Raw genomic sequence first — 25,626 nt, 5'->3', positions numbered from 1 at the left:
TTAACCTAAGGAACTTTAGGAGCTCTGGCTGTAAGCAGAGAAATATAGACACAGGCTCCTGGCTACTTTCCAACTTCAATTTTGACAGCACATCGCAGGTTTCCTGTATTTAACCTCACACTACAAATTAGAACCCTTTAAAGGTTTTTCTAAAGTTTAACCCATGTCTTGATTAGGTAAACCTAATGTAACACATACCCAGTTCCACCCCCAATCTTCCCCACACCTCTCTATATTTTCTTTGATGAAGAGCAATATTTCATGATTTAAGAATCCTCTTAAATTTAATACTCTTAGGTCCATGTTTAACCCATTCCTAAGACTTCTGAGTCTGAAGACCTGGAAATGTTTGATTTTTCTTCCAAGTCTTCTAATACAGTCCCAGCTATTAAGTGTGCTGTCAGGGAGTAGGGAATCTCACTGTGAATGTTTGTTTCCTTCTCGTTCCAATAACCATTGAGTATTTCCAGTTGGGGGTACAGTATCTGCAGCAACTAGACTCTAATTTTTGTTTGTTTGCTTGTTTGTTTTTGGTTTTGCTTTTCGTTTTTTGAATAAGATTGAGAAATGGCTCAGATGGAAAGGGTCACAGAAAAACCAGCAAAGAAGAGCAACAGTTTGTGGCATAAATACATTAAAAAATATAACTAGATCTTCTACCCTGTGTAAGCACACATGGTACACAGAGGTGCATCCAGGTAAAAGACCCACACACATAAATAAAATGGAAAATAAAGCCATGAAAATTAAAATCACAGGTTAAGCTCATCAACTAATTCATATTAATGTTATATAATTCTATATTATAATAGATTCCAAAAAAAAAGGAATTTCTTGGCATTCTTCTTGCTCTGACACACTTAGCACAAAAAAAAAATTCAAATTAATACTTAACGTGGTCAGCGGAGTCTTATGGAGTAGAAGATAGAACTGAGCAAGCTAGAGGGGTCTCGAACACCACAAGGAGACCCACAGAATCACCTAATCTGGGACCACAGGGGCTCTCAGCGCCTGGGCCACCATCCAGGGAGTATGATGGAGCTGGACCTAGACCTCTACACATTAGTAGCAAATGTGCAGCTTGGTCTTCATGTGGGTCCCACAAGTGGAGTGAGGACTCCGTAGGTCTCTGTTCTCTGCGTTGGATCTCCTTCCCCTAACTGGATGGCCTGGTTGGGCCTCAGTGGGAGAGGATATGCCTAGCCTTGCTGGGATGAGATGCCCCAGGGTGGGGCGTACCCTAGGGGGCTCCCCTTCTCTGAGCAGAAAGGGAAGGGGTAACGGGAGAAGGAATTTGTAAGAGTGGAACTGGGAAGAGAGGAGGGAGAGGGCTGTGCTTGGGATGTAAAGTGAATAAAAAATTAAAATTAGAATTAAAGAAACTTTTAAAAAGACTCATAAAGCAAAATAAAGAAACATACAATAAATTAGAAATAAATGATTACAAATGAGGTTAGACATCTGCAAAAAGCACCAGTAGAACATTTTCGATAGTGAGAGTGGTAATCTTTCAAGCTTGGCTGAAATATTAAAAATATAAAAACTGCCAAAGGCAGTGTCCAGAAGAAAGAAAGTTCGCTGAGTTCGATAAAGGAGAAAATAGAGATAGATGGTCAGAAACAAGCTGGTTAAGTCAGATTCTCCAGGGCTATAAATTTTAACCTACAATAACAGAAAAAGAATGTTTATGGTACCCAAGAGAAAATAAGCAACCAGGACTATTTTTTTTTCTTCTCACTGTTCAAAAAGATGACATAATGGAGGTATTTCCATAAGATTAGGATTTTTTTGTGTGTAATGATACAGTGATTGAGTTCATCACCCAGACTTCATTCTGATTTATTCAGACAAAACCTGTTTGGATGTCCCTAGGCAGGCTTCTGGCCTAGATAAGTCAGTTTTATGTGTAGAACAAATAAGGCCACTATTCCTAACTAGCCCCTTAATTAAACAAGCCAGGCAAAGGATAGCTCAATTGGGTTTTCATTGACATCATAGTCTAGAACTCAATGACTCTTGTGTTTCAAACTATTTGGGGAACCCTGCTTGTAGATATGGATTCGAAGAACTCTGGACAGGTTCTTGCTGGATTTATACGCTTTTGGTCATCCTCAACAAAAATGATTTCCTTTTATTCAACACCAGTATGACTCTGCCTGATGTTTGCTGTGGGTCCCTGTATCTGCCTTCATCAGCTGCTGGATGAAGCCTCTCAGGAGACAGTTAGGCTAGGTTCCTGTCTACAAGCATACAGGGTATTATTAATATGTCAAGCGTTGGCTCTCACATAGGATGAGTCTCATGTTGGGGCAGTCAATGGTTGGCTGTTCCCTCAGTCTCTGCCTTATCTTTATCCCTGCTCCATTTTTCTGAGAAACTGCTAAATTGATTTCCAAAGTGGGTATACAAGTTTGCACACCCACAGCAATGGAGGAGTGCTTCTCTTACTCCACATCCTTACCAGCATGTGCTATCAATTGAGTTTTTGATCTAAGCCATTCTGGGACCACCCACTCATCTCCAATTTTTTAACCCCTGAAATGGCTCCTGTCTAAAGGAAATACGGGGACAAAGTGTGGAGCAGAGACTGAAGGAAAGGCCATCCAGAGACTGCCCCACCTGGGAATACATCCCATATACAGACACCACACCCAGATACTATTATAGATGCCAAAAAGTACTTGCTGACAGGAGCCTGATATAACTGTCTCCTGAGAGGCTCTGCCAGAGCCTGACAAATACAGAGGCTGATGGTCACAGTCCACCATTGGACTGGGCATGGGGACCCCAGTGGAGGAGTTAAAGAAAGGACTGAAGGAGCTGAAGGGGTTTGCAATCTTATAGATCAACCAACCAGAAGTCCCAGAGCTTCCAAGAACTAAACCACCAACCAAAGAGTACACATGAAAGGACCCATGGCTCTAGCTGCATATGTAGCAGAGGATGGCATTGTCTGGCATCAGTAGGAACAGAGGCCTTTGGTTCTGTAAAAGCTCCATTCCCCAGTGTAGGAGAATGCCAGGGAAGTGGGGTGAAAGTGGGTGGGTGGGAGAGGGAGCACCCTCATAGAAGCAGGGGGAGGGGAATGGGATAGGGGGTTCCAGAGGGAAAACCAGGAAAGAGGCTAACATTTGAAAGGTAAATAAATACAATATCCATAAATAAATAAATAAATAACAAAGAAAGATAGAATTTCAGGGTTATTTTGATTTGTGTTTCTCTGATGACTAAGGAAGTCAAATGTTTCTTTTAAAGTTTATCTTGGCTGTTCACGATTCTTCTGTAGAGAATTCCCTGTTTAGCTCTGTACCCCATTTTTAAATTGGGATTTTTTTGGATTGCTGATTTCATTTCTTGATTTCTTGATTGCTTTATAAATTTTAGATATTAACCCTCTGTAGGATGTCGGGTTGCTAAGAATCCTCTCCCAGTGTGGAGGCTGCTGTTTTGTATTGTTGACAATATCCTTGGCCTTACAGAAGCTTTTCAGTTTCATGATGTCCCATTTATTAATTGCTGATCTTACTTCCTGAGCTCTCTTGGTGTTCTTTTCAGGAAGATGTGTCCTATACCAACGAGTTCAAGGCTATTCCCTACATTCTGTTCTATTAGATTTAGTGTATCTTGTTTTACGATGAGGTCTTTGATCCACTTGGACTTGAGTTTTGTGCAGGGAGATAGATATGGATCTATTTCCATTCTTCTACATGCAGATTTCCAGTCAGACCAGGATTGCTTTCCAATTTGTGTAAAATGCTATAGTGGAAAGAGTGTGGAAAAATATTTTAAGAGTTGTTTTTTATGTCTGTGCACACACACACACACACACACACATACACACTGATAGGCACATATGTCAGGGCACACATATCCTATGGAGCTGGAGTTATGAGCAGTTGTAAGCTACCCAACATGAAAACTGGGCACTGATGCTTGTTATAGAAGAGTAGTAAGAGCTATTAATTTCTGAGTCTTCTCTCCGGCCAAAACCTGAGAAAACTCACTTCTTCCTCTGAGTTTGGTACTATTTGCTTTAAAAAAAAATTGAACATATTGATTTAAATCTGAGTCACAGTCACTTTTGTAAAACAAGATTAGTGTTAGTTTAGGTATAAGGCTGGTGTAAGGGTATAAAGATAAGATATTAATAAGAAGCCAGTAAATAATAAATGCTATCTGACTGGCTGCTTTGTAAAATAAAAAAACAATGGCTCTTGAGCTATTCAGTCTTCAAACTCAATATTATTTTTAAACTATTGATTCTCTCCCTTTTGTGTATGGGTGTCTAGCCTGCATGTATGCATATGTAGCCTGTTCTTGCAGTAGATCTCTGGGGACTGGCGTTTATAGGCACTTGTTAGCCATCCTTTGGGTGGTTGGACTTCCATCCAGGTCTTTTACCAGAGCAGCAAGTCCTCCTAAATGGTGAGCCACCTTTCCCATCACAAACGATGATTATTCATTGTCCTGTACAAGTCTCTCATCACTGATGAGGCTTCCTGTTCCCCCATCAGAATCCATGTTCATTTGGGGTGGGAACTGTAAAGCTCTGGGGTTACCTATTCCAGTAACACACTTGCTCGCCGCATTTCTCTAAGGACTTGTCGTTTCAACACATCTCATTTATCCACCAGCATTTATTGCAGTGAGGATTTTTGTGTTGATTCTCTTTTACATATTCTGCAGACACTGGATGTATGAGCCTATGTGTGCATGTTTGGATTTACTCTAGTAGACCAAGTGTGCCTTGGGTGCCAATGTTTCTCTCTTAAGAATTAAATAGCCTGTGTGTATGAGGAAGCATTTTTAAGGTCAGCCGTGGTTTGTTATTACTCGTTATTTTAATTCAACAGAAGAGCCTGAGGCAAGGAAATGAAGCTGCCAACCAATGTATCACAGCTAGACAATAATTTTCCCTAAGCAAGAAAGTATACTTTCCTCCCGAGTTTGGCTATTCTATGCTAGCCGTTGTAGGCAGCATGTTTGAGGGCAAGTAGTTCTAGGTTTCACTTGCAACTTTCCCAATTTTACGTTTATTTTACTTAACTACTGTGCTCGGCTGTCATTTTAATCTGTGACATCCGGTAATGATATCCATGGAAAATATTTTCTAGCTGTGGTGCATTAGCAGGCACACCCATCGTGAGCAGTTGGTTAAGACTCCACGTTGAGGCCAAGTTAGAAAAGAAAAGGAAGGCATGCTCAGATGCGTAAAGTAAGAAGTCTGGGTAACATAAGGCATGCAGTTGCCGAATGCTGCTATAGTATGTAGTAAGTATTGTAATACATATAGGATACTCAATCAGTTCTCTTCCACGTAGCATGTTTATATTATACATCTTATTTATGTATCTCTACCATTTGCCTATAGCTTGAGCCTTGTAAGTTAATGTCACTCACAAATTCTTATTAGAGAAAATAGCTATATACTAACTGTTAAGACTTACCAAATTAGTATTTTATTTCCAAATATGTTTTTGCTACTATTTCTAATAAGGAAATAACATGTAATGTTTTCTAATTTTTTTTTTATACCTGAACAAGTTCAACATAATTTATGTGATTTAAATCTCAAAACACTCAGGCCTTGGGATTCTTGAACACTTTTGTATAAGACCTACTCTCCCTAAACGTAAGGTTTTAATTAACCAAAGCAGATGCCCTTACAAATGCAGTGGTTTACCGAGGATGTGAAGAGGCTGAGGGAGAATTTCAGCTTGATTGTCAATGGAATGTAAGCCCGTCTTCCTTCTGCTTTCATAACTCATATCTAGAGATAAATGTTCAGGCATAATTAAATTTATCATTAATTATATTCAAATTTTCATTACTTTAGGCTCTTTGTGTTATGCTGGCTAGATAAATCATGCCTAATATTTTTCACTAGAAGATGTTTATTATTCAACAAAAAACGGTGATTCATTTTATTTGAAAGTAAACATACAGGGTAAGGGGAAAAAGCAGATAATGGAAACAAAATAAACAGAACCCTGTTTGAACATGCCAGTGTGTCAATGTATATTTGTAGATATATTAAAATAAAACCAAATAGGTTATTGCCAGGTTTGATGACCCACACCTGTAATCCCAGTGATCCCAGTAATCCCAGACCTTGGGAGGACAGAGCTGAGAGAATTTGAGTGCCAGTCTTGGGTAGGCCACATAGATACAGCCTTTTTTTTTTTTTTTTTTTTTTTTTTTGGAGCTGGGGACCGAACCCAGGGCCTTTTGTTTCCTAGGCACGCGCTCTACCACTGAGCTAAATCCCCAACCCCATGATACAGCCTTTCTTAAACATAAAAAAAAAATGGTAATTATTTCAGAACTTCAAGAAACTGGAAAGAACTCCTTTATTCCCTGCCACTTCTGCTAAAAGCATCCCTGTGTCTTCTAATCCAGGATCTAGGACTATTGTCACTTTTTCTGGAGACTTAGCCCTAACCGTGTGACTTAATCTAGTCAATCTCAAATAGCATCATGTTCAAAAAATGTCATACTCAGCTCCGAAAAAAAGAAAAAAATGTCATACTTCAAAAACCTCAAACATGTTCAAACTATCACTTTCACGACAGTTGAGTTTAAGGACTGTTTTTAAAACAGGAAGCAAATAGATAGGTTTGGGTAAATACATATACAGTTTTCACATTTTGCATATTACTCAACACCAGTATTTTTCACTAACCAACCATCTAAAGGGCACTCGAAGGTCAGGCGCCAATTTACTTTATGAGACTTATTTGTCTTGATAGCAGTGTGCAAAAAAACCAACCAAACAACCAAAAGGAAAGAATATGTTCATTTGTTTTTTTTTTAAGGGAGTGAGTACTTATCTTGAATCAAAGGTTCATAACCAATGTGGGTAACATTTAGGAGAGCCACTGGTTGAAGAATGGAAATGCCATCATGATTATGGCTAGTCGTGAAAGTTTGCCTGGCAATAAAGTAAGTTCCTAGTCTTGCCTGTTCCCTGAAACCGGACAGCATCTACATTTGCCATCACAGTGAAAGTTAAATTGTTTAATTTAATTATATATTATCTTAAAGTGTAATTTTTCTACCAACTGGGCATTCTTCTATATGCTGGCATGAAGGAGATAGGAATGATAATAAGACAATTACAAATACACTTTTAGATTTATTTCCCAAGGTTCTACTTCTTCCCTTGGTCGTGAGCTAGCTGTAAGTTTTAGTAGCTAAAAGATAAAAGCTAACGGCTGAAAGGCCAAGAGTTTGTTTTGCATGTGTAAAGACTAATATCATTCATTAACTGTCATATTTTAATTGATTTTTTTTCCAAATGACACTGGCAAAATTCATTTACTTTATTAACATTGAAGCTGCTGAAGAAAATTAAAATGTAGCTACATAGATTTTGTGGAAAGACGTTCTTGCTATAGTTCAGGATAGCAGATGGTTTGTAATCATCCTGCCTCAGCCTGTTCAACCCTGAGATTGAAATGTTATTCCACTATTCCTGAGTTAACAGCAATAGTAAGTCCAAAAATATTTTAGCTTTTTCATTCAGTCATTCTTTAAAAAGTTTTATTTATTTATATGAGTACACTGTACCTGTCTTCATCACACCTGAAGAGAGGGCATCAGATCCCATCATAGATGGTTCCGAGCCACCATGTGGTTGCTGGGAATTGAACTCAGGACATCTGGAAGAGCAGCCAGTGGTCTTACCCACTGAACCACCTTTCCAGCTCTTCCATTCATTCTTCCTTTCTCTATACAGACATTAGATGGTGGGAGAGTCTTCCTTCCTTTGCCCCCACACAAGGCTACTCACAGTTATTCTCTAAATATCTTTCTAAAGAATAAGTGGATCTAATAAAAACAATAACTGGTTGAAATGAATAATGAAATAAGTTTCCTTCCAAACTGAATGGTGACACATGATCTCTGTTGGGGAATCATATTTCCTGTTCACAAATCAAAGCTATACTACATAACACTCTCCTTCTTCTTCTTCTTCTTTCTTCTTCCTCTTCTTCTTCTTCTTCTTCTTCTTCTTCTCCTTCTTCTTCTTCTTCTTCTTCTTCTTCTTCTTCTTCTTCTTCTTCTTCTTCTTCTTCTTCTTCTTCTTCTTCTTCTTCTTCTTCTTCTCCTCCTCCTCCTCCTCCTCCTCTCCTTCTTTGGAATTATTTTAGTGTACATGCAGAGGCCTGAGGGCAACTTGTGGGAATCAATACTTTCCTTCCCCCATGTGGATCCTGGGACCCAACTCACTGTGTCAGTCTTTATACCAAGTGTCTTTACCTGTTGAGTCAACTAAACACACCGCTACCCTTATTTTTCAAGACAGGATTTCTACTGAAACTGAAGATCTACAATTTACCAGGGCAGATTGTCAAATGAACATCCAGGATTCCAGGCTTAAACACTCAGACCTGGATTTGTATACATGGGTGCTGGGGATTTGAACTCGGGTGCTTTTGATTGCCTGACTGACACTGATCCATCTTCCTGGTGCATCATGTGATACCTTAATCCACTGCTTACTTCTCAAATCAAGTCAGGTGCATCTCCCTTATGACTTATGATTTCTTTCCTGATGGAATTCCGGGCTCTTCTGGATTTTTTTTTTTTTTTTTGGATATTGCCTGTCATTGTCTTTCTCTGCATCAACACATGAGAAACTGCAGCACCCATGTGACGTTAATGATTCTCTCTGCAGGCGAAGCATACATGAGACTGAGTAAGCTTCCTGAAGCTGAGCATTGGTACATGGAATCGTTGAGATCCAAGACGGACCACATCCCTGCTCATCTTACCTATGGGAAGCTGCTGGCGCTAACAGTATGTACTTATCTCTCTTAGTCTTCAGAAATTAGTTTTCCACATGTGTCCTGGGGAGAGCTGGAGTTTGAAGTACTGATTCATTCTGTGCTACTGAACTCAGTTAATGAATGATGATCATCCTGTCAGAGACCTAAACAGACAATGTAAAAAGACTAAATATCTGAGTCTGGCCTATAGGATGTGATGATGTGATGATGTCAATGAGACAGATATAAATGGAGAACTGAGCTCAAGGAGAACCTCAACTATGCTGTGACCTATTCATGTTGTCTTAATAGCAACATTTACATAAATAATGTTTTACAAAAACTGTTAGCATCATATTGGCTGAGATTAGAACTAATTTTATCAAATAACTGTCATATAAAATATACATGTTGGAATCCCTTCTAATTAGAGGGAATCTTTAAGAGACTTATAGGCTGGCTTTATAGGTCAGACAATTCCCAGGCCTTAGACAAATAAAGTAAAAATAATTCTAATGGAGATTTGTGCTGGAAGTTTTCTTCAAAGGAGCACAAACATAGAAGGATCTACCATGAGGTACAAAAGAATAACTTGAAAAACATGACGATTTTGGTGTGAATCAGATGAGCTTTAGTAACCAAACAAGATGAGTTCTAATGTCAGTAAGCATGAAGCAAGAATGAGTAATTTTAGGGAAAAAGGAGAGAAAAATTTACTCCCTGCAGTAGGTATAGTTATTTCCAAAGCAAAGCTCTCCTCATGCAAAGTAACTCTTTGGATTGTATTGGGAATTATATACATTACCTCTCTCCCCCAGATCCACAATTACTCCATGTCTGTTCAGAAGAGAGCATATCTTCTAGGGATATCAACCAAACATAAGTAAGGCATAACAAATTATAGTAAAACTAGGTACAAATCATCATTTGAAGAGTGGATGAGTCAATGCAGTGGGAAGAAAAGGGTTCCAAGAGCAGGCTACAGAGATAGAGACACCCTACTCACACTGTTAGGAGTCCCACAAGAACACTAAGCTAATAACCATAATATATATTCAGAGGACCTAGCGTAGACTCGTGTAGGCTCTGTGACTGGCACGTTTAGAGTGTTAAGATGTTGACTGTCTCTCTGCTAGTCTGCAGAACAACAAGCATATGACTTGACTTCCTTCTCCTAATATAACCTTTTCCTCCTCACCTCTTTCCTTTGGTGAATTCATTGGATTTTCATCCATATAAACATGTGTTTTAACTAGAAAAGCAGTAATTTTTTTTAAAATATATTTTTTAGGTATCATTTGAAATCTTATTAAAAATTGTTCTAATATTCCATGCAATTAAAGATTGGAAAATGCATTATTCATATATAATGCATTAATTGAGTCACCACATTCTATATCCAATATATATGACATTCACATTTTATAATTGAAAATTTTTTCTTATGCTTCTTAATCTGATTTATTTCACCTAATGTGATGAACTCTAGTTGTATACATTTTCCAGCAATCAATACAATTTTAGTTCTTCATGGCTGAGTAATGTACCACATCCTCTTTGTCTATCTCCTTATACATTTGTGGGTACCTAGACTGATTGCACAAGCTGGCTGTTGTGAATAATGCATACATGATATACATTACTGTGACAATATCTCTATTGTATGCTGACTTTTATTATTAAGATATATCCAGGAGTTGTGCACCTGGATCATATGATATCTTTTTTCCCCATCTTTATTAAATTGGGTGTTTCTTATTTATATTTCAAATGTTATTCCCTTTCCCAGTTTCCAGGCCAACATCCCCATAACCCCTCCCTCTCCTCCTCCCCTTCTATATGGTGTTCCCCTCCCTATCCTCCCCCCATTACCACCCTCCCCACAAGAACCCCATTCACTGGGGGTCCAGCCTTGGCAGGGCCAAGGGCTTCCCCTTCCACTGGTGCCCTTACTAGGCTATTCATTGCTACCTATGCAATTGGAGCCCAGGGTCAGTCCATGTATAGTCTTTGGGTAGTGTCTTAGTCCCTGGAAGCTCTGGTTGGTTGGTATTGTTGTTCATATGGGGTCTCGAGCCCCTTCAAGCTCTTCCAGTTCTTTCTCTGATTCCTTCAACGGGGGTTCTGTTCTCAGTTCAGTGGTTTGTTGCTGGCATTCACCTATGTATTTGCTGTATTCTGGCTGTGTCTCTCAGGAGAGATCTACATCCGGTTCCTGTCAGCCTGCACTTCTTTGCTTCATCCATCTTATCTAGTTTGGTGGCTGTATATGTATGGGCCACATGTGGGGAGGCTCTGAATGGGTGTTCCTTCAGCCTCTGTTCTAAACTTTGCCTCCCTATCCCCTCCTAAGGGTATTCTTGTTCTCCTTTTAAAGAAGGAGTGAAGCATCTACATTTTGGTCATCCTTCTTGAGTTTCATGTGTTCTGTGCATCTAGGGTAATTCGAGCATTTGGACTAATATCCACTTACCAATGAGTGCATACCATGTGTGTTTTTCTGTGATTGGGTTACCTCACTCAGGATATTTTCCAGTTCCATCCATTAAAAAAATATTTTTATTTATTTACTTTACACCCCATTATCAACCTCACCTCTCCTCTATGCCCCCCTGACACAGATCCTCTATCCATTCTTCCTTCCCCTTCTAATCTGAGAAGGGAGAGCCCCACTTTGGGTATCACCCTCCATACTCCCCACTATCGCCCAACCCTAGGCCCAACAAGCCAATTTAGGATTAGAATATTCTTTCCCACTGAGGCTAGACAAGCCAGCCCAGTTAGGAGGATAGGATCCACAGACAGGAGGGCAACATCAGAAGGTACTCTGTAAATGCCTATCAGTCAAACACACTTGAGGGATTATATCTCATGGTGAAAGCTTCTATTTACTAACTCACAGCTATGACATTGGACTGTCAGTCATATGATGAGAAACAAATTGTCATGATGAAAATCTAAAGAAACTTATAAAAGAACTGTCTTTGGCAGAGATGGTAACATGCAGCATTTAGAAGCATGTTATCATAAATAAAAACAGTAGAATTGCTGAAGGGTACACAAAGTTTTTACACACAAATCTGTGATAATGTGTATGCTTAGATTTTTCGAAACCTACCTTAATAAGCGTTCTCAAATGCTTTGACGCTTTCTAGAGTCCATTGGCCAAAGCTAAGGGAGAAAAGATGGTAAACAGGTCAAGGGGATGTGGACCTGTGTAGAAGTAGCTCTGTGATATAATTCCAATCTTTGTTCTTCAGGATAGAGAAGTCAGTAGTGTTCAAAAGTGCCAACAATCCAGCAGAAACTGCCAACCCTCCGCCAAATTGCCATAAGTTGGCAGGGTAGACCAGGACCAACAGGAATACCAGGAGTTCTCTGCTGTGCCTCTCAGTGAAATGAAGGCTCATGACCAGTGAAACATTGCAAGGCTAGCTCTGTAAGTGCCTGGTCAGTCTGTCGAGTCTCATTTTTACTCTCTCCAAGCATTATGTGTCCTTCCACTGGTCTTGCCTTAGCAAAACATCACATGGTTCTGCCTCAGCAAATCACCGTGTGAGCCTTCATCACATGACACAACCAGAAACTCGAACTTCAAAAGTAAAAGCTGTTTTCATGCGAAGGAAGAGAATTCTCCTTGCATACAAATACAGAGATAAAATACGTGTAAATGAAGAAATTTGGAGCTTCTGAATATTTTTATGGAGTACATACAGACATTTGAGCTTAAAACTTTTCAAACCCTTTTAAAAAGGACTATAAAACTTATAGATTCCTGAATCTGATCCTTCCTAAAAAAGAATAAGCAGACAGAAAATGGTTATATTTTTGTATGTAATGCTCATGTGTGTAGACCCAATACTGGCTGTAAAGAACATGTGTCCTGTTTTGTTGGGTTTTCAATTCAGAATATTTTAAGCATCTTTTTAAAGATTGAGTTCTAAAGCTTTACAATTTTTGCTTTGCAGAAACATAATGAAAAGGAAGAAAAGGCTTGTATGTTACAATCTCAATTTTAAATTTCCCTCCAGTAAGGCTTTTATAGTTTCCTACTTAAAAGATTAGATGAAATGCAGACTTCTGTGAACTGGCTTAATCACAAGGCAAATCCCATAGCCACCTTTGATAGTCTCTTCTAAATTAAAAGTTCGGCTGATTCCGAGTCTGGTGTATTACATTTAACCAATTATGGGTTGGTTGGTCTTCTCGCCATGGAATAGGCAAGGTAGAAATTGCCACACATTTTGACTTTTGCGGTTTTATGTGTTTTATTAAACAGGACTGGCTATTAGTCTCAAGAGAAGTAGGAAAGCAGTGATACACATCCCTTTATGTTGAAACTCACCAAAGGTCAACTTGTTAAATGGCAGGCAGCTATATCAATTACTGTAAGCTAGGACTTCATATCTGAACTCTGGTTTTATGAAAAAAAATTAAGAAAATTTGATGATTAGTACTTCGATTGTTGTCATTGGACTTATTCACTCAGAACATTTTTTTCTTACACATTATTCTTTTTTTTTTAACAATCCCTGTAATATTTTTAGTACATATAGAAGAAATCAAAGGGATTTAAGGTTCCCAAGCATGATTTTATATACCCTATAGATCATGTCCTCTTTGTTCTTTTGCAAAAAAAGAGAGAAAGAAATAGCATATTCCTCCACTCACTGCCTATTGAGATTGTATGTCCTTTGTGAGGTTTTGCCTGATCTTCTCAAGCCGTTATAATTTTCTTCTCTGATCATTGTTAGCCCTCATCTCTGTATCTCTGACATCACTTGGTAATTGAATGACGTTTAAATTTGTTCTGTCTTCTGATATTAGACACACAACAAGGACTCATCCTTTTTTTGTCATGGAGTTTCAACCTTTATTTCCTTAGATTGACACTTACTGTATCTTAATCCCTTCATTTGGTTTACACATGTACTTAGACTGGTTGATCCACAGTGAGCATTGCATTAATTCTCAGGGATATGTGCTGAAGAATGTGACAAGAGTGGTGTGATTATGCAGTAAACACACAAATAATCTTCCAAAGCTCTAGAAAGGAAGACACTATTAGAGGGATGCTCATCAGCTGACTCATGTGAAGTTATTTATTTTTTTTAGAATTTTTTACCTTAAAAAACTATTTTTTCATAAAACAGTTGATCATATCCTTTCCCCTCCCCCAACTCCTCTCAGATCTTCCCCACATCCACATTCACCCAACTTCTTTACTTGAGCTGTCTGTGTCTCCAAACAAAAACACAATAGAAAATACAACAATAAAAAAAAAACAAATCAAAGCAGATAAGCAAATTAGAAAAGAAAATCAGTAAGATGAAAACAGAAACAAGTAAACAAAAAGCACAGACAAAGAAAAACAAGATCTAGAAACGAAGTCAGTTTTCTGTAGCCTAACTTTTACCGGGCACGCAATGGGTACTGTCTGCCCTGGAGTGTAGTTGATATATCCATTAGCACTCCATTGGAGAAAATTGATTTTCCCTCTCCTGCAGGCATCCCTTGCAAATAGCGTCTTGGGTAGAGGTGTGACTTTGTGTTCGCTTCCCCTTTTCCACGCTGGGATTTGGTCTGGTTTGAATCTGTACACAGCTTGTGCATGCTGCCCCAGTCTCTGTGAGTAGTTCGTGTTAGCATCAGTCCCGTTGTGTTTCCAAGGACACTGTTTCCTTGGAGTCTTCCCCCACCTTTGCCTTCTCTCTACCATGGATCCCTGAGCCTAGAGGGGAAGGCTAAGACAAAGACATCCTATTGAGGGCTCAGTACTCCAAAGCCTCGCTTTCTGCACATTGTACAGCCACAGAGCTCTGTATTAATTACAGTTTGTAGAACAAGAATCTTCTCTGGTAAGGGTCAAGCAACGCTCTGCTCTGTGATTATAGCAATATGTCATTAGCCATCATTTTATTGTTACGTTCCTTTATGATGTACTGTTTCTTGAACGAACATTCTTAGAAATTGTATTCCACTTTATGAATGAGGAACCTGAGATTCCAATATTTAATTAACATTCCCTTAAGGCTATTCAGTAATTAAATAGTATAATTGGACACAACTATAAAGTTTTGCATATTAAGGGTTATAATTTTATTCTGTTTTAAATAATTTAAGCGATTTCCCCTTTCGATATGCCTTCTTTAACGGACTAGAGACTCTCAAAAGTAAATCCCTATCTCTTCCTAAGCATTTTAAAATATTATTTTCTGATACTTGTTTTTAAGTATCCATTTATATTGTGTGGTTAAATATGTTTTTATTATCAGCTGTGATTGTTCATGAATAGAGGACTTGAGGTTATTGGCCGTTTTTTGATCCAACCTTACACCTGTAATCTGAACTTTCCAAGGTACCCTAGGGGAAGTTCTATCTTAAGGTCACACTCGTAAGCTCAATGTTTAAATATAGCAGGGCCAACTGACATCTCCTTAAAAATATATGGAGCTTTTGTACCAGTGTCATGTCCAAATAAAATACAAAACATAACTTGAGTTTGAATATCTCTGCTTAAGATTGTGATTTATTCCTTGTTCGAACTTTGTTGCCTAGGGCTAACTCCGTGCATTTAAAAATCGGTCCTTCACTGAGAAGGACAGCAAGAAATATCATTCCCATTACTGTGTTTCAGGTAATATTTCTGCTTGTTTTTAAATCTGTGTAGCTCCTGAAGCCTTGTCTTTTCCTAAGCAAAACAAAGCACAAGAAAGAAAGAAAAAGAAAAAGAACAAAAAAGAATCAAGACACACACAAAAAACCCCTTTGTTTGTTCCATTTATCTAAGCCAAAGGTTTTGTAGTTTTTTTCTTTAAGCCTCCGAAATTATTATTGATTTAAATTGTAATAAAACCTTCTTGGCTGTTAGCTTATTTTCCAGAATTAGCTTAGTGGGAAAGAAGGAAAGATACTGAAGGACGGAAGACTCTGACAATAATTCTTGACATGCAAAACCTTTATTTTGGCTACTGCATGGGCATACTTAGCCAGACTTCTGTGTCTAGCCAAAGTTAATTGGGTCCCATAAAACTCCAGTTGTGAAAGGACCTGATGTTCTACTGAAAAAGTCTGGCTTCCCTCACCCTACCCTACCCCCACCCCCACTGCATGGTGTCACTGTGCCTAGGAGAAATTCATTGCTCTGTTCTGTGTTTCTTCCATAATTATTATTATTACTTAGAATTGAGAATTCCCTGTCCACTTGGCTTTATTTGGAGCAAAGCTCTTCCCTTTAGTGTGCTGAACAGCATCTGGCTTGCTGGATCTGTTTTGCTGTGATTTCTGTATAGCCATGTTTAGATTGGAGGAGTCTTTCTCTAAGTCTGATTTGGTGATTAATATGAATGCATTCAATTCATGTGTTAAATTAACTTCTGTGAAAAGGGAAAACATTGTATCATACATATCTGTTGGCAAAATATTAGCTGACATATGGAAGGAAATTTAATTCAGTATAATGTTCAGCTAAATGTTCACACAAAGTTACTTCATCTGAACTTTATGATTTCACATTCTAGAAATAACAGTCATCATTGGATTGTTTTTTTTTCTTTTTCTGAGAACCAGGATGGTTATGATATTGATTTTATTAGGGTGCCTTTCCCTAAGTCAAGATATGCCTTTTAAACTAATATCAACACTGTGAGTATTGTGCTTACTGTCACTAGGTGACATGGAAATCTAAACAAATACATTGATTCTTTATTCTGCTTTCGTAAAGCAGAAGTCAGCGTGAAGCATCTATCTTGTTGATAGATATAGCTAGCCTCGGGGATAATATAGATTAAAATACTGAACTTTTTAATATTCAAAGCAGTGTGTGTGTGTGTGTGTGTGTGTGTGTGTGTGTGTGTGTGTGTGTGTATAAAACAGCTAATCTTCTGCATGTCCTATTCATGGTAACTTTTCATTTGTGGGTATGTAAGATTACATTGTTCAAAAATGGCCTGCATTTTATTGTTGGGTTTTTTTTTTTTTTTGGCTTGACTTTTTTATTGGCCCATAGTTCTCATTTCATGTGATTAGAATACCCCGTCAACTTAAGACCGCTGCCAATCCCTCAGGTACTCTGATATCTCAATCTTATTAGAGAGATGGAGATAAAGAAGCAATGTGGTTCTAAATGTAATATGGCATTCTTGACAAACTTTATAACTTTTATAAAAACCTGCAGTGGGCAGATGTTGGCTGCCTCAGAATTCATCATGATTCCCACTGAACGGTAGGGATGTGAAGTTGAGGGCAATTTAATGGCTTCAGAAAAAACAATGTGGCGCCTTGTATTCAGGAGACACTAATAGCAAAGGCCAGTCTCCTGGACTTGTGAGAATGGCTTTTGTCTCAGAGAGGATAATTATGTAGTTTTCCTAAATTGTATCCAGACTCTTCTCTGGCTATTATAGGCACAGGACTCCACACCATTTTGCAGGCATTTCCTTCTGATTTTATATTTCTTAAATGTGTTAGTTAAGTTCAATCCATACACCAGGATCCTTGCCTTGACCTCAGGACCTGCAGCTTGTTGCTCTACACCAGTGCTTTCTCTTCAGCATCCTGGTTTCAGTCTTGCTGTAACCTGGCATGAAAACATGTAAGGTCAGTTGAACCTTTACTTTTACCTTATATTTCCATTCTACTTGAATTCCAAGGCTGTAATAAAACATGTTGACCAAATATAACTTAGAGTAGGAAAAGATTTATTTGTATTACAATTCTGGGTTTCAGTTCATCATGGAGAGAAGTCAGTTCATCAAGCATGAACCTGAAGTAGAAGCCAACACACACACACACACACACACACACACACACACACACACAGACACATATACACACACACACATACACACACACATATACATACACAGACACATACATACACACAGACACATATACACACACAAACACATATACACACACAAACACATATATATACACACAGACACAGACACACACACACACACCCATGCACAACTAACTTTCTTAATAGCACAGAACCACCTGAGCAGGGAATGGTGATGCCCATAATGGATAGGAACGCCACCCCCCCACACACACACACACTCCCTCCCTCCAGTCTATTAAAGATGCTGCCTTACTTTACTCTGTATTGATGTCTGCAGCAATAGTCAGGACCAAAAGGAACTTGAGGAAGAAAGAAGTTATTTGCTTTATACTTCATGATCACAGTCCACCGCTGAGGGAAGCCAAAGCTGTAACTCAAGCAGGGGAGAACCTAGAGGAAGGAACTCAAGCAGGGACTGCGGAAGGATGCTTCTTACTAGCTTGCCCCTCTTGGCTCCCTAAGGTTTTTTTTTTTTTTTTTTTTGATAAAACACAAGGCCATTTGCTTAGGGATGGCACCACCTACAGCAGGCTAGGACTTCCCACATCAATGACTTGTAAAAGTTCTCCACAGATTTGCCTACAGGCAATCTGTTAGAGGCAGTTTCTCTACCGTGGTGTTTCCTTTCCAGGTGACTCTAGCTTCTGTTGACAAAAACCACCTCAGATGCCATTTGCATTCCAACGTTTTAAAGCGTTCATCACTACAGGTCTTTGTTATAGCTTTAATCTTTCCTTCCTTTGATTTGCTGTAAATTGGACCTAGCATCTTATATGTAGTAGGCCCATGTCTACCTCTAGGCTGCCTTCTTGGTCCTCATTTTTGCAGACTTTTAAATTGGTTCAGAGCAAGCCCAGCTATGAACGTGCTCATAAACACACAAGTCCTCATTACTTTTGAGGTTGTTGGTCCAAGTAGCTCATTGGAACATCATATTTGTTCCAGCATAATTTATTCTGGGCTTGGCTCCATGTTTTTTTTTTTTTCATACAATGAGTTTCTAGGACTTAATTTCTAGGACTTAATTTCTAGGACTTAATTCTAGGACTTGTCATTAATTTCTTTTCTCGCTTTCTATAAAACTCTTTTGATTGCCTTTCCAACATATGAAGAAGCAAATACAGATTTTAATATAAATTGGTTCCTTTCCTTGCCTCTGTCTCTTCTGTAGTCTTGCCTAGTGTGGTACCTTTAGTTTACTTCATACTCTTTATCATACAATGAACTAGACACCATGCACTCTTCCATCAGCTCCTTCTATAAACACATTACCCAGATACCAACTTCATACATGAGGCAACTGAGATTCATAGAGCCTGAGTGTCCATAACCTATCATGTCTGCCTATCCCAGTATGTTTCCTTCAGTGCAGATGTGCTATTATTCCTGAACCTTGGGTTTCCTTTATTATGTGGGGACACCCAGGCACTTACATTGTGTAGGTAAACCCTAACGTGTAAAATTTGACTTCAAAAATAAATCATTTAATATCAAAAATTTCACCCACAGTTGTAAAGTGCATACGCAGCATCTGCATACATTTGGAAGCATCAGTAATTACAGAATAGGCGCTGATAAGCAGCTTAGGTGCCTGTGTATATAGAGTGACAAACATGTCACAGTGAAGGTTAAGATTGCTTTTAATGTATATGTCGTGTGCATAGTTCCTCTTGAATTTGGAGTTACTAGAAATACGACAAACTCATAGAAGTAGGGAGAGGAACAAGGCCATAGAGAAGTGACCTTGACCTTTAGCTGGTAAACATTTACCTGCCAGAAGACTGAGTCGAAGCCAGAGCACTTAAGCAGCCCGGCCCCAGTCATTTATTTCTTCTCCCAGTAGAAAGCATAATTCTTCTTAAAGGGCCTAAAATTGCAGGCTGCTTATTTGTGCAACATAATGGAGGCTCTTCATCCAAAGTGACAGGATGTGGTACATGCTGGAACATATTCTGGAGTCTAGAGTTCTATAAATGTAGTGATAATGATGCTTTAAGGTAAAATTATCAGTGTGCAGGAATCCATCTATATAGGACCTTTAGGTAGGTTTAGTATTAGTCTTCTGCTATAGTTACTGGTGGTCTTATATAAGGCCATGTATTTTAACGCCCTATCATGAAGAAATAGGTCATGTCTATGGACTAATCAGGCTTAGAACTTTGTGTCTTCCACAAATAAAATTGACAGTATTATCTCTACAAGTATTTCTTACTTTGGACTCATGTTGCTATGGGTTGGATAGGAGATTGGGACAGTCACTGTGTCAGACAGGGTGAGTAGCAATTAGGTCAGCACAATCAGTATTATTATCTTCAGAACAAACGTAGTGCTCATGGGACCCTGGTTTCTCGGCCCATGTTTGTTAAAGAACAACTCGGGACCTCTCAGTTCTCTGGCTGGCTGTCCTGTCATGTGATATGCTACTCTCACTCATATTCCTGCTCGATACCTATGATGCAATGCAGCCGACTCAAGGCTGCCTTCATTGCTGGTAATGTTATGCTACTTCCGCTTCTAGTCTCCAAAAGTATGAAGTACCCAACCCCGGGTATTTTTTTATTATTATTACAAGGGGAAATTGACTAACACAGTACATTTCACTTGGCTCTAAACAGTAGCAACAAGCAATTTCTTGTTGAGCAAACCCTAGCTCAACAAGTTACGTTACATAGTGTATCAGTCACTTTGTATCACCACAATAAAATACCTGACATAATTTGTCTATGAAATAAAGCAAAGTTTATATTGACTTATGGTTCAAGTCTTTGATTGGGCACTGGCATTATGGTAGGCCTCTGTTGAAGGTGTCAAATCACAATGAGATCATAGGTTGAAGCAAGAGATCACATCTTGCCTGGAAGAGACTAGGAGAAAACTACTCAGGAGAGAGAGAATCCCTCATTCCCTTCTAAGGCATGGCTCAGTAAACCCAGAATACCCCAATAGCTACCTGACAGGTTCGAGGCAGCTCCCAATAACACATGCTCAGGAACACTCAAATTGCAAATCCCTAGGGCCACCAATTATTTGTATAGTAGTCTTTGACATTGTCAATTATTCTTACTCCATGTTTAAAATCTCCATAAAGTAAAACTTTTTTTCTTTCTGTCTTTTTTTTTCTTCTTCTTCCTCCTCCTGCTTCTTCTTCTTCTTCTCCTTCTTTTCTTCTTCTTCACCTCCTCCTCCTCCTCTCCCTCCTCCTCCTCCTCTTCCTTCTCCTTCTCCTCTTCCACTGCTGCTTCTGATTCCTCCCCTACCCCTCCTCCTCCCTCCTCCTCTTCTCCCCCTCCTCCTTGCCTCCTCTTCCTCCTCCTCTTACTCTTCTTTCTCCTCTTCCTCCTCCTCCTTCTCCTCCTCTTCCCTGCTGCTTCTGACTCCTCCCCCTACCCCTCCTCCTTTCTTTCTCCCTCCTCCTCTCCTCCTCTCCTCCTCCTTCCCTTCTTCTTGTGCATCATCTGTGAGGTTTCTCTTGACCCATCTCCCAGGGTCAAGACTTTTTTCTCTTGTTCTTACTGAGTATTCTGACAGACACGTACAAGGTATTCTTGATGTCTTTCCCAGTACCTTTGGTTTCTAGCATTTCCTTTTTTTTTTTTTTTTTTTTCTTATGCTGACATTACTCATTTGATGTTTCCTGTTCTCAGTGTTTTCATTGGAGCCATCATCCTGTGAATTACAGTTGTTTTATAGGTTCTATGTCTGATAATCCCCAAATCTGCTTCATATCCTGACATCTGAGTCTATGTCTGAGGCTTGTTTCTTGTGAAACTTCCATTTTGGCATGCCTGGTAACTTGTTGGGTCCGGTTCTAAAAACTGAAATACATAGTCCCTTATTTTAAGGATGGATGCCAATCTCACTAGATCCTGGGCATTATTTGGTGTCGGTGAGAGCTGTAGGTATGAAGCGCAGGTGTTACCACTGAGACAGTTGAGGAGTGATGGACTATACCCCTCCAGCTTCAGTGTTTCCCATGCCACCACATGGAGGAAATCACAGTTTAGATTTTTACTGAGTATGCTTTGGAAGTACTGGAAGGGCCAGGTAACTCTCAGGCCTAACGTTCAGATATTTTTCTTGCCCTACTGGTATCTGTACTCAGTCTCTAGGAAGCCGTCCAAACCATTTCATATGTGAATCTGCTGGTTTGGGGGCTCCACTGACTTCTGACCAAGATAGGCGAGTGTCCAGTGTGGCTTTCTAGGGTTGGTTTCCCACATTTCATGATCTCTCTGCTCTTTCTCACTAGGCTCACTAATGGACATAAGAAAAATGATCTATTGTCAGTCTGTCCAGTTGTGGATTGTTGTTGTTGGTTGTGGTTGTTGTTTTGAGGTTTTGTTTTTGTTTGTTTGTATGTACATGTGTGTGTGGTATGTTGTGTGTTGTACTTGTGTGTTGGTTTGATTTGTTGTTCCTATTTTGTAAGAATATGGATGATAGAATTTTCATGTGCTGGTTTTGATTTTTTTTCTTATGAAACTTGGGTAAAAATTCTCTCTTAGCTCTAGAGCATCTTTCCCTCTCTCTCATAACACTCATTGTAGGCTATATCACATCTGTTAGATCTGTGTTTGTGTGCTTTATTTCTCATATCACTGTCCATATTTATAGAATGTGTCATGATTCTCTTTCCTGGCTCTGAAGATATAATGTATACTTTTTTTTCAGTATTTCAAAAGTGTGTATTTAATCATAGACCTTTCTTTCTTTCTTCATAAATATTGTCATCTTGAAGGAACACTCCTGTATAAAAACTGCCTTCCACTTGCCTAGCTTGTTCCATATCTATACTTAGCAGATCTCTGATACTAGTTAAATACAAGCTATTTAATCAACATGACCCCTTCCCTGCTTATCTGTAAAGTAACTGGAAAAGATTGATGGATCCACATAAGTTCAACCTCCCCTCTAGCCTACCACTCACCAGAGGTAGTGGAATAGAAAGGTTATTAGGATACAGGGGAAGCAGGCCTGTTTAGAAATAGTTCTTTGTGGGTGATTCCAGTCTTCATTGTTCTCAGTCCAGTCCACTAGTAAAGACCAAACATGCATCAGCAGCTTCACTCTCATCCTCTTGACAGACATCACACATGAATCAGCAAGGCCAGTTCAATCCAGAAAAAAAACAAAGGGCTCACCAACTGGCTCGAGTCTAGGGAATCTGGGAAAAGCCGCAGGAATCTCAAGAGAAGTTCTTTGATGAGTTTTTCTCTATGATGTCACCACAACCAAAGCTCAGGAAGCAGTGTAAGGCCAACCAATACATGTACGTCGTCATCAAAGACTAGTGAGGCAGAGTAACAAACCAATTCTTGAGCTCCTTCTGCCTGTGGGGTCATATTTATACTCTTTCTAAACATTGTGCATCGTTTCATATGTCTGCTTTAGCAAAACCTTCTTTTACCTGTCTGCCCCAGCAAAACATCATTATAGCCTGACTGAGTCTCCAAAGAAGCCAGAAATTTCCCCTTTACTTGTGGGTTAATCATTTAGAGCACATGGTCAGGTGATGTGGCCTAGACTCAGAAAATGCCAGTCGTTGTGAATATGGATAAGATTATTGTTATTATTTTCACTGCCATGTTTTCATGAAAGGGACCAATAGTATCTGGATGTGGCTATGACTGGTCACAGTATTAGACTTCCATTGACTCTGGCACTTGATTCTTTATTCTTTTCAGTTATGATGCTGCCTTTGTCTAGAATCTCTTTCTCCTGTCTATCCATTTGGCAGACCCATCCATCTAGCCTTATCTCAAACATGCCTTCAAACGAGTAATACTTTTTAATGTTTTCACATAGCCTGAGGACATGACATTCCATCCTTGTTGGATTCTTTCCTTTTCAGGAGTAACGATGACTTTTGTCCATAACTGTTACCAACTTGGTGGTGGCATTTAATAGTTACTCATTAGTTTTTATTTATTTTTGGATTTTACATCGTTTAAATATTTTAAAAAAGTGTATGATCAAGCCCATCCACCATGCCCCATTTCCCCCTCTAGTTTCTTCCCTATCACCTCCACCACTTACTGCTCTCAATTTCCTGCGCTCTCTTGTTTTCTACGTAAGCCCACTGAATCTGCTTGGTTCTACAGCCTCTGCATTGGGTCTAGTCCATGTATTGCAACATGAGTAACTTACCAAGGTTCTCTCTGTTCCACAGCAGATATCTCTATCAATAGCTCCTCAGCTGGTGTGTGACATCATGACTCCCCCTCCTCAGCAAACTTGGACTTGGTCTAATATAGGGCTTTTTTGTTTTTTTGTTTTTTGTTTTTTTTTTTTTTTAGGTTTTTTTTTTTTTTTTTTTTTTTATTTGTTTTTAAAAGGTCACTCACTTTTTGTCAGATGTTCCTTAAATTGTGTTGTTGTTTTTGTGTTTTTGTTGCTGTTGTTGTTTTTGTTTTTGTTTTTGTCTTTTTTTTTTTTTTTTTTTTGGTGCTTGTTCAAGGGATAAAGAAATGAGTCAAAGGCAGTGTTGACCCCATTTTTATATCAGCTTCCTTTTAAAATGCTGCACTAACACTTACACCCACCGAGCTAATTGCTCTATAATCTGTCCCCCCCTGAAGGTAAGGGGCATCATCTTTGTCTACTATTAGCTAATTCACAGACTATGTCTCCCATTGGACAAAGATCTGCAAGATACTCTCCCCTTTAAATGCCAAGAGTGGGGGTTGTAGTTGATCAATAGCTATCTGTTGAATTAATAAATTATTTTGATGTTGCATAGTGAAAGTAAAGCATGAGCCATGTATTAGAAAATTCAGCATTTTGAAGGGATAAAAGGCAAAGATGAAGGGATTTTCAAATAATAAGAGAGATGGTGGCGCTCTAAGTGAGGTAAAGCAGCTGAAAACCCCAAGTGAGTCTTTTCCTTTCCTTCTGTTGGTAGAGACCTTGAGCAGGAGGAAGGGACAGAAGAGAGTTAACTTCCAAGGTCAAGTAGGTAGACAGAAATACTTCCAGTTACAAAATAATCTTCAGCTTATTCCTATGTTGTCTCCCTGATGTGATTTACTAAAGTTTTGGATGTAGAGACTATAACCAGCATTGAGAAGGAGGAAACCTTAAATTGATACTTCTGTCTTAGGGTTTTACTGCTGTGAACAGACACCATGACCAAGGCAACATTATAAGGACATTTAATTGGGGCTGGCTTACAGCTTCAGAGAGTCAGTCTATCATCATCAAGGCAGGAGCATGGCAGAGTCCAGGCCAGCATGGTACAGGAGAAGCTGAGAGTTCTTTGTCTGAAGGCTGCTAAGTGGAAGACCGACTTCCAGGCAGCTAGGACTAGAGTATTAATTAATGCCCACTCTCACAGTGACACACCTACTCCAACAAGGCCACACCTACCAACAAGGCCATACCTACTCCAACAAGGCTGCACTTCCAAATAGTGCATATACAAACCATCCCAATATCCTTCATTATTTTCTATTCAACAGTAATAGTACAGTGTGATGTTTGTGGCTGACTTATTTCCTCTGCTAGCTTTAGAGTGGAACATCAAAAGAGTTTAATGTATGTACTCCATAGTGTGAAATTTGTAGAATTGTATGAGTAGTAGTTATGATAATGAATATATATCTTCCGACATATATAACAGAATCCAAATAATTCTCTATCCTTTGATTTTTGTGAGGTGTGACAGGCAGAAGTAATTGATTTAGTGTAGGGATTTAAAAATATTTTTCTGTGTTAGAGAAAAGGGTTCGGTATATACATTTGATGGATTAAGAGTCATAGAAGTATATGAAGTAATGATGTGAATTATAATCATATGAAGTAAGTTAAATATGAATTTATAAAGATAATGGAAGAGAACTTTTGCGATTTGGGTTGTGTTATTCTGTTAAAAGTTCACTATCATCTTAACAAGTAACATTGTACAGACTTAACAGGATATATATATATATATATATATATATATATATATATATATATGATAACAATAAGTAAAAAAAGAGGCCATGAATCTGAAGGAGAACATGGACGAGT

At 38.8% G+C, this 25,626-nt stretch overlaps 1 protein-coding gene across 1 annotated transcript in view; it reads left to right on the top strand.

Moving 5' to 3' along the window:
* The window catches only part of Tmtc2 (transmembrane O-mannosyltransferase targeting cadherins 2), a 383,050-nt gene that overhangs the window by 253,910 nt on the left and 103,514 nt on the right, over nucleotides 1–25,626 (top strand). The window contains exon 8 of the mRNA XM_032911909.1: nucleotides 8,681–8,802. Coding sequence (XP_032767800.1) covers nucleotides 8,681–8,802 — 122 coding nt within the window. The remainder of the gene's footprint in view (nucleotides 1–8,680; nucleotides 8,803–25,626) is intronic.

The sequence above is a fragment of the Rattus rattus genome, chromosome 1 (assembly GCF_011064425.1).
Source record: "Rattus rattus isolate New Zealand chromosome 1, Rrattus_CSIRO_v1, whole genome shotgun sequence".
NCBI lineage: Eukaryota > Metazoa > Chordata > Mammalia > Rodentia > Muridae > Rattus > Rattus rattus.
The sequence above is the reverse complement of the archived record's forward strand: the minus strand, read 5'-3'. Positions and strand labels throughout refer to the sequence as shown.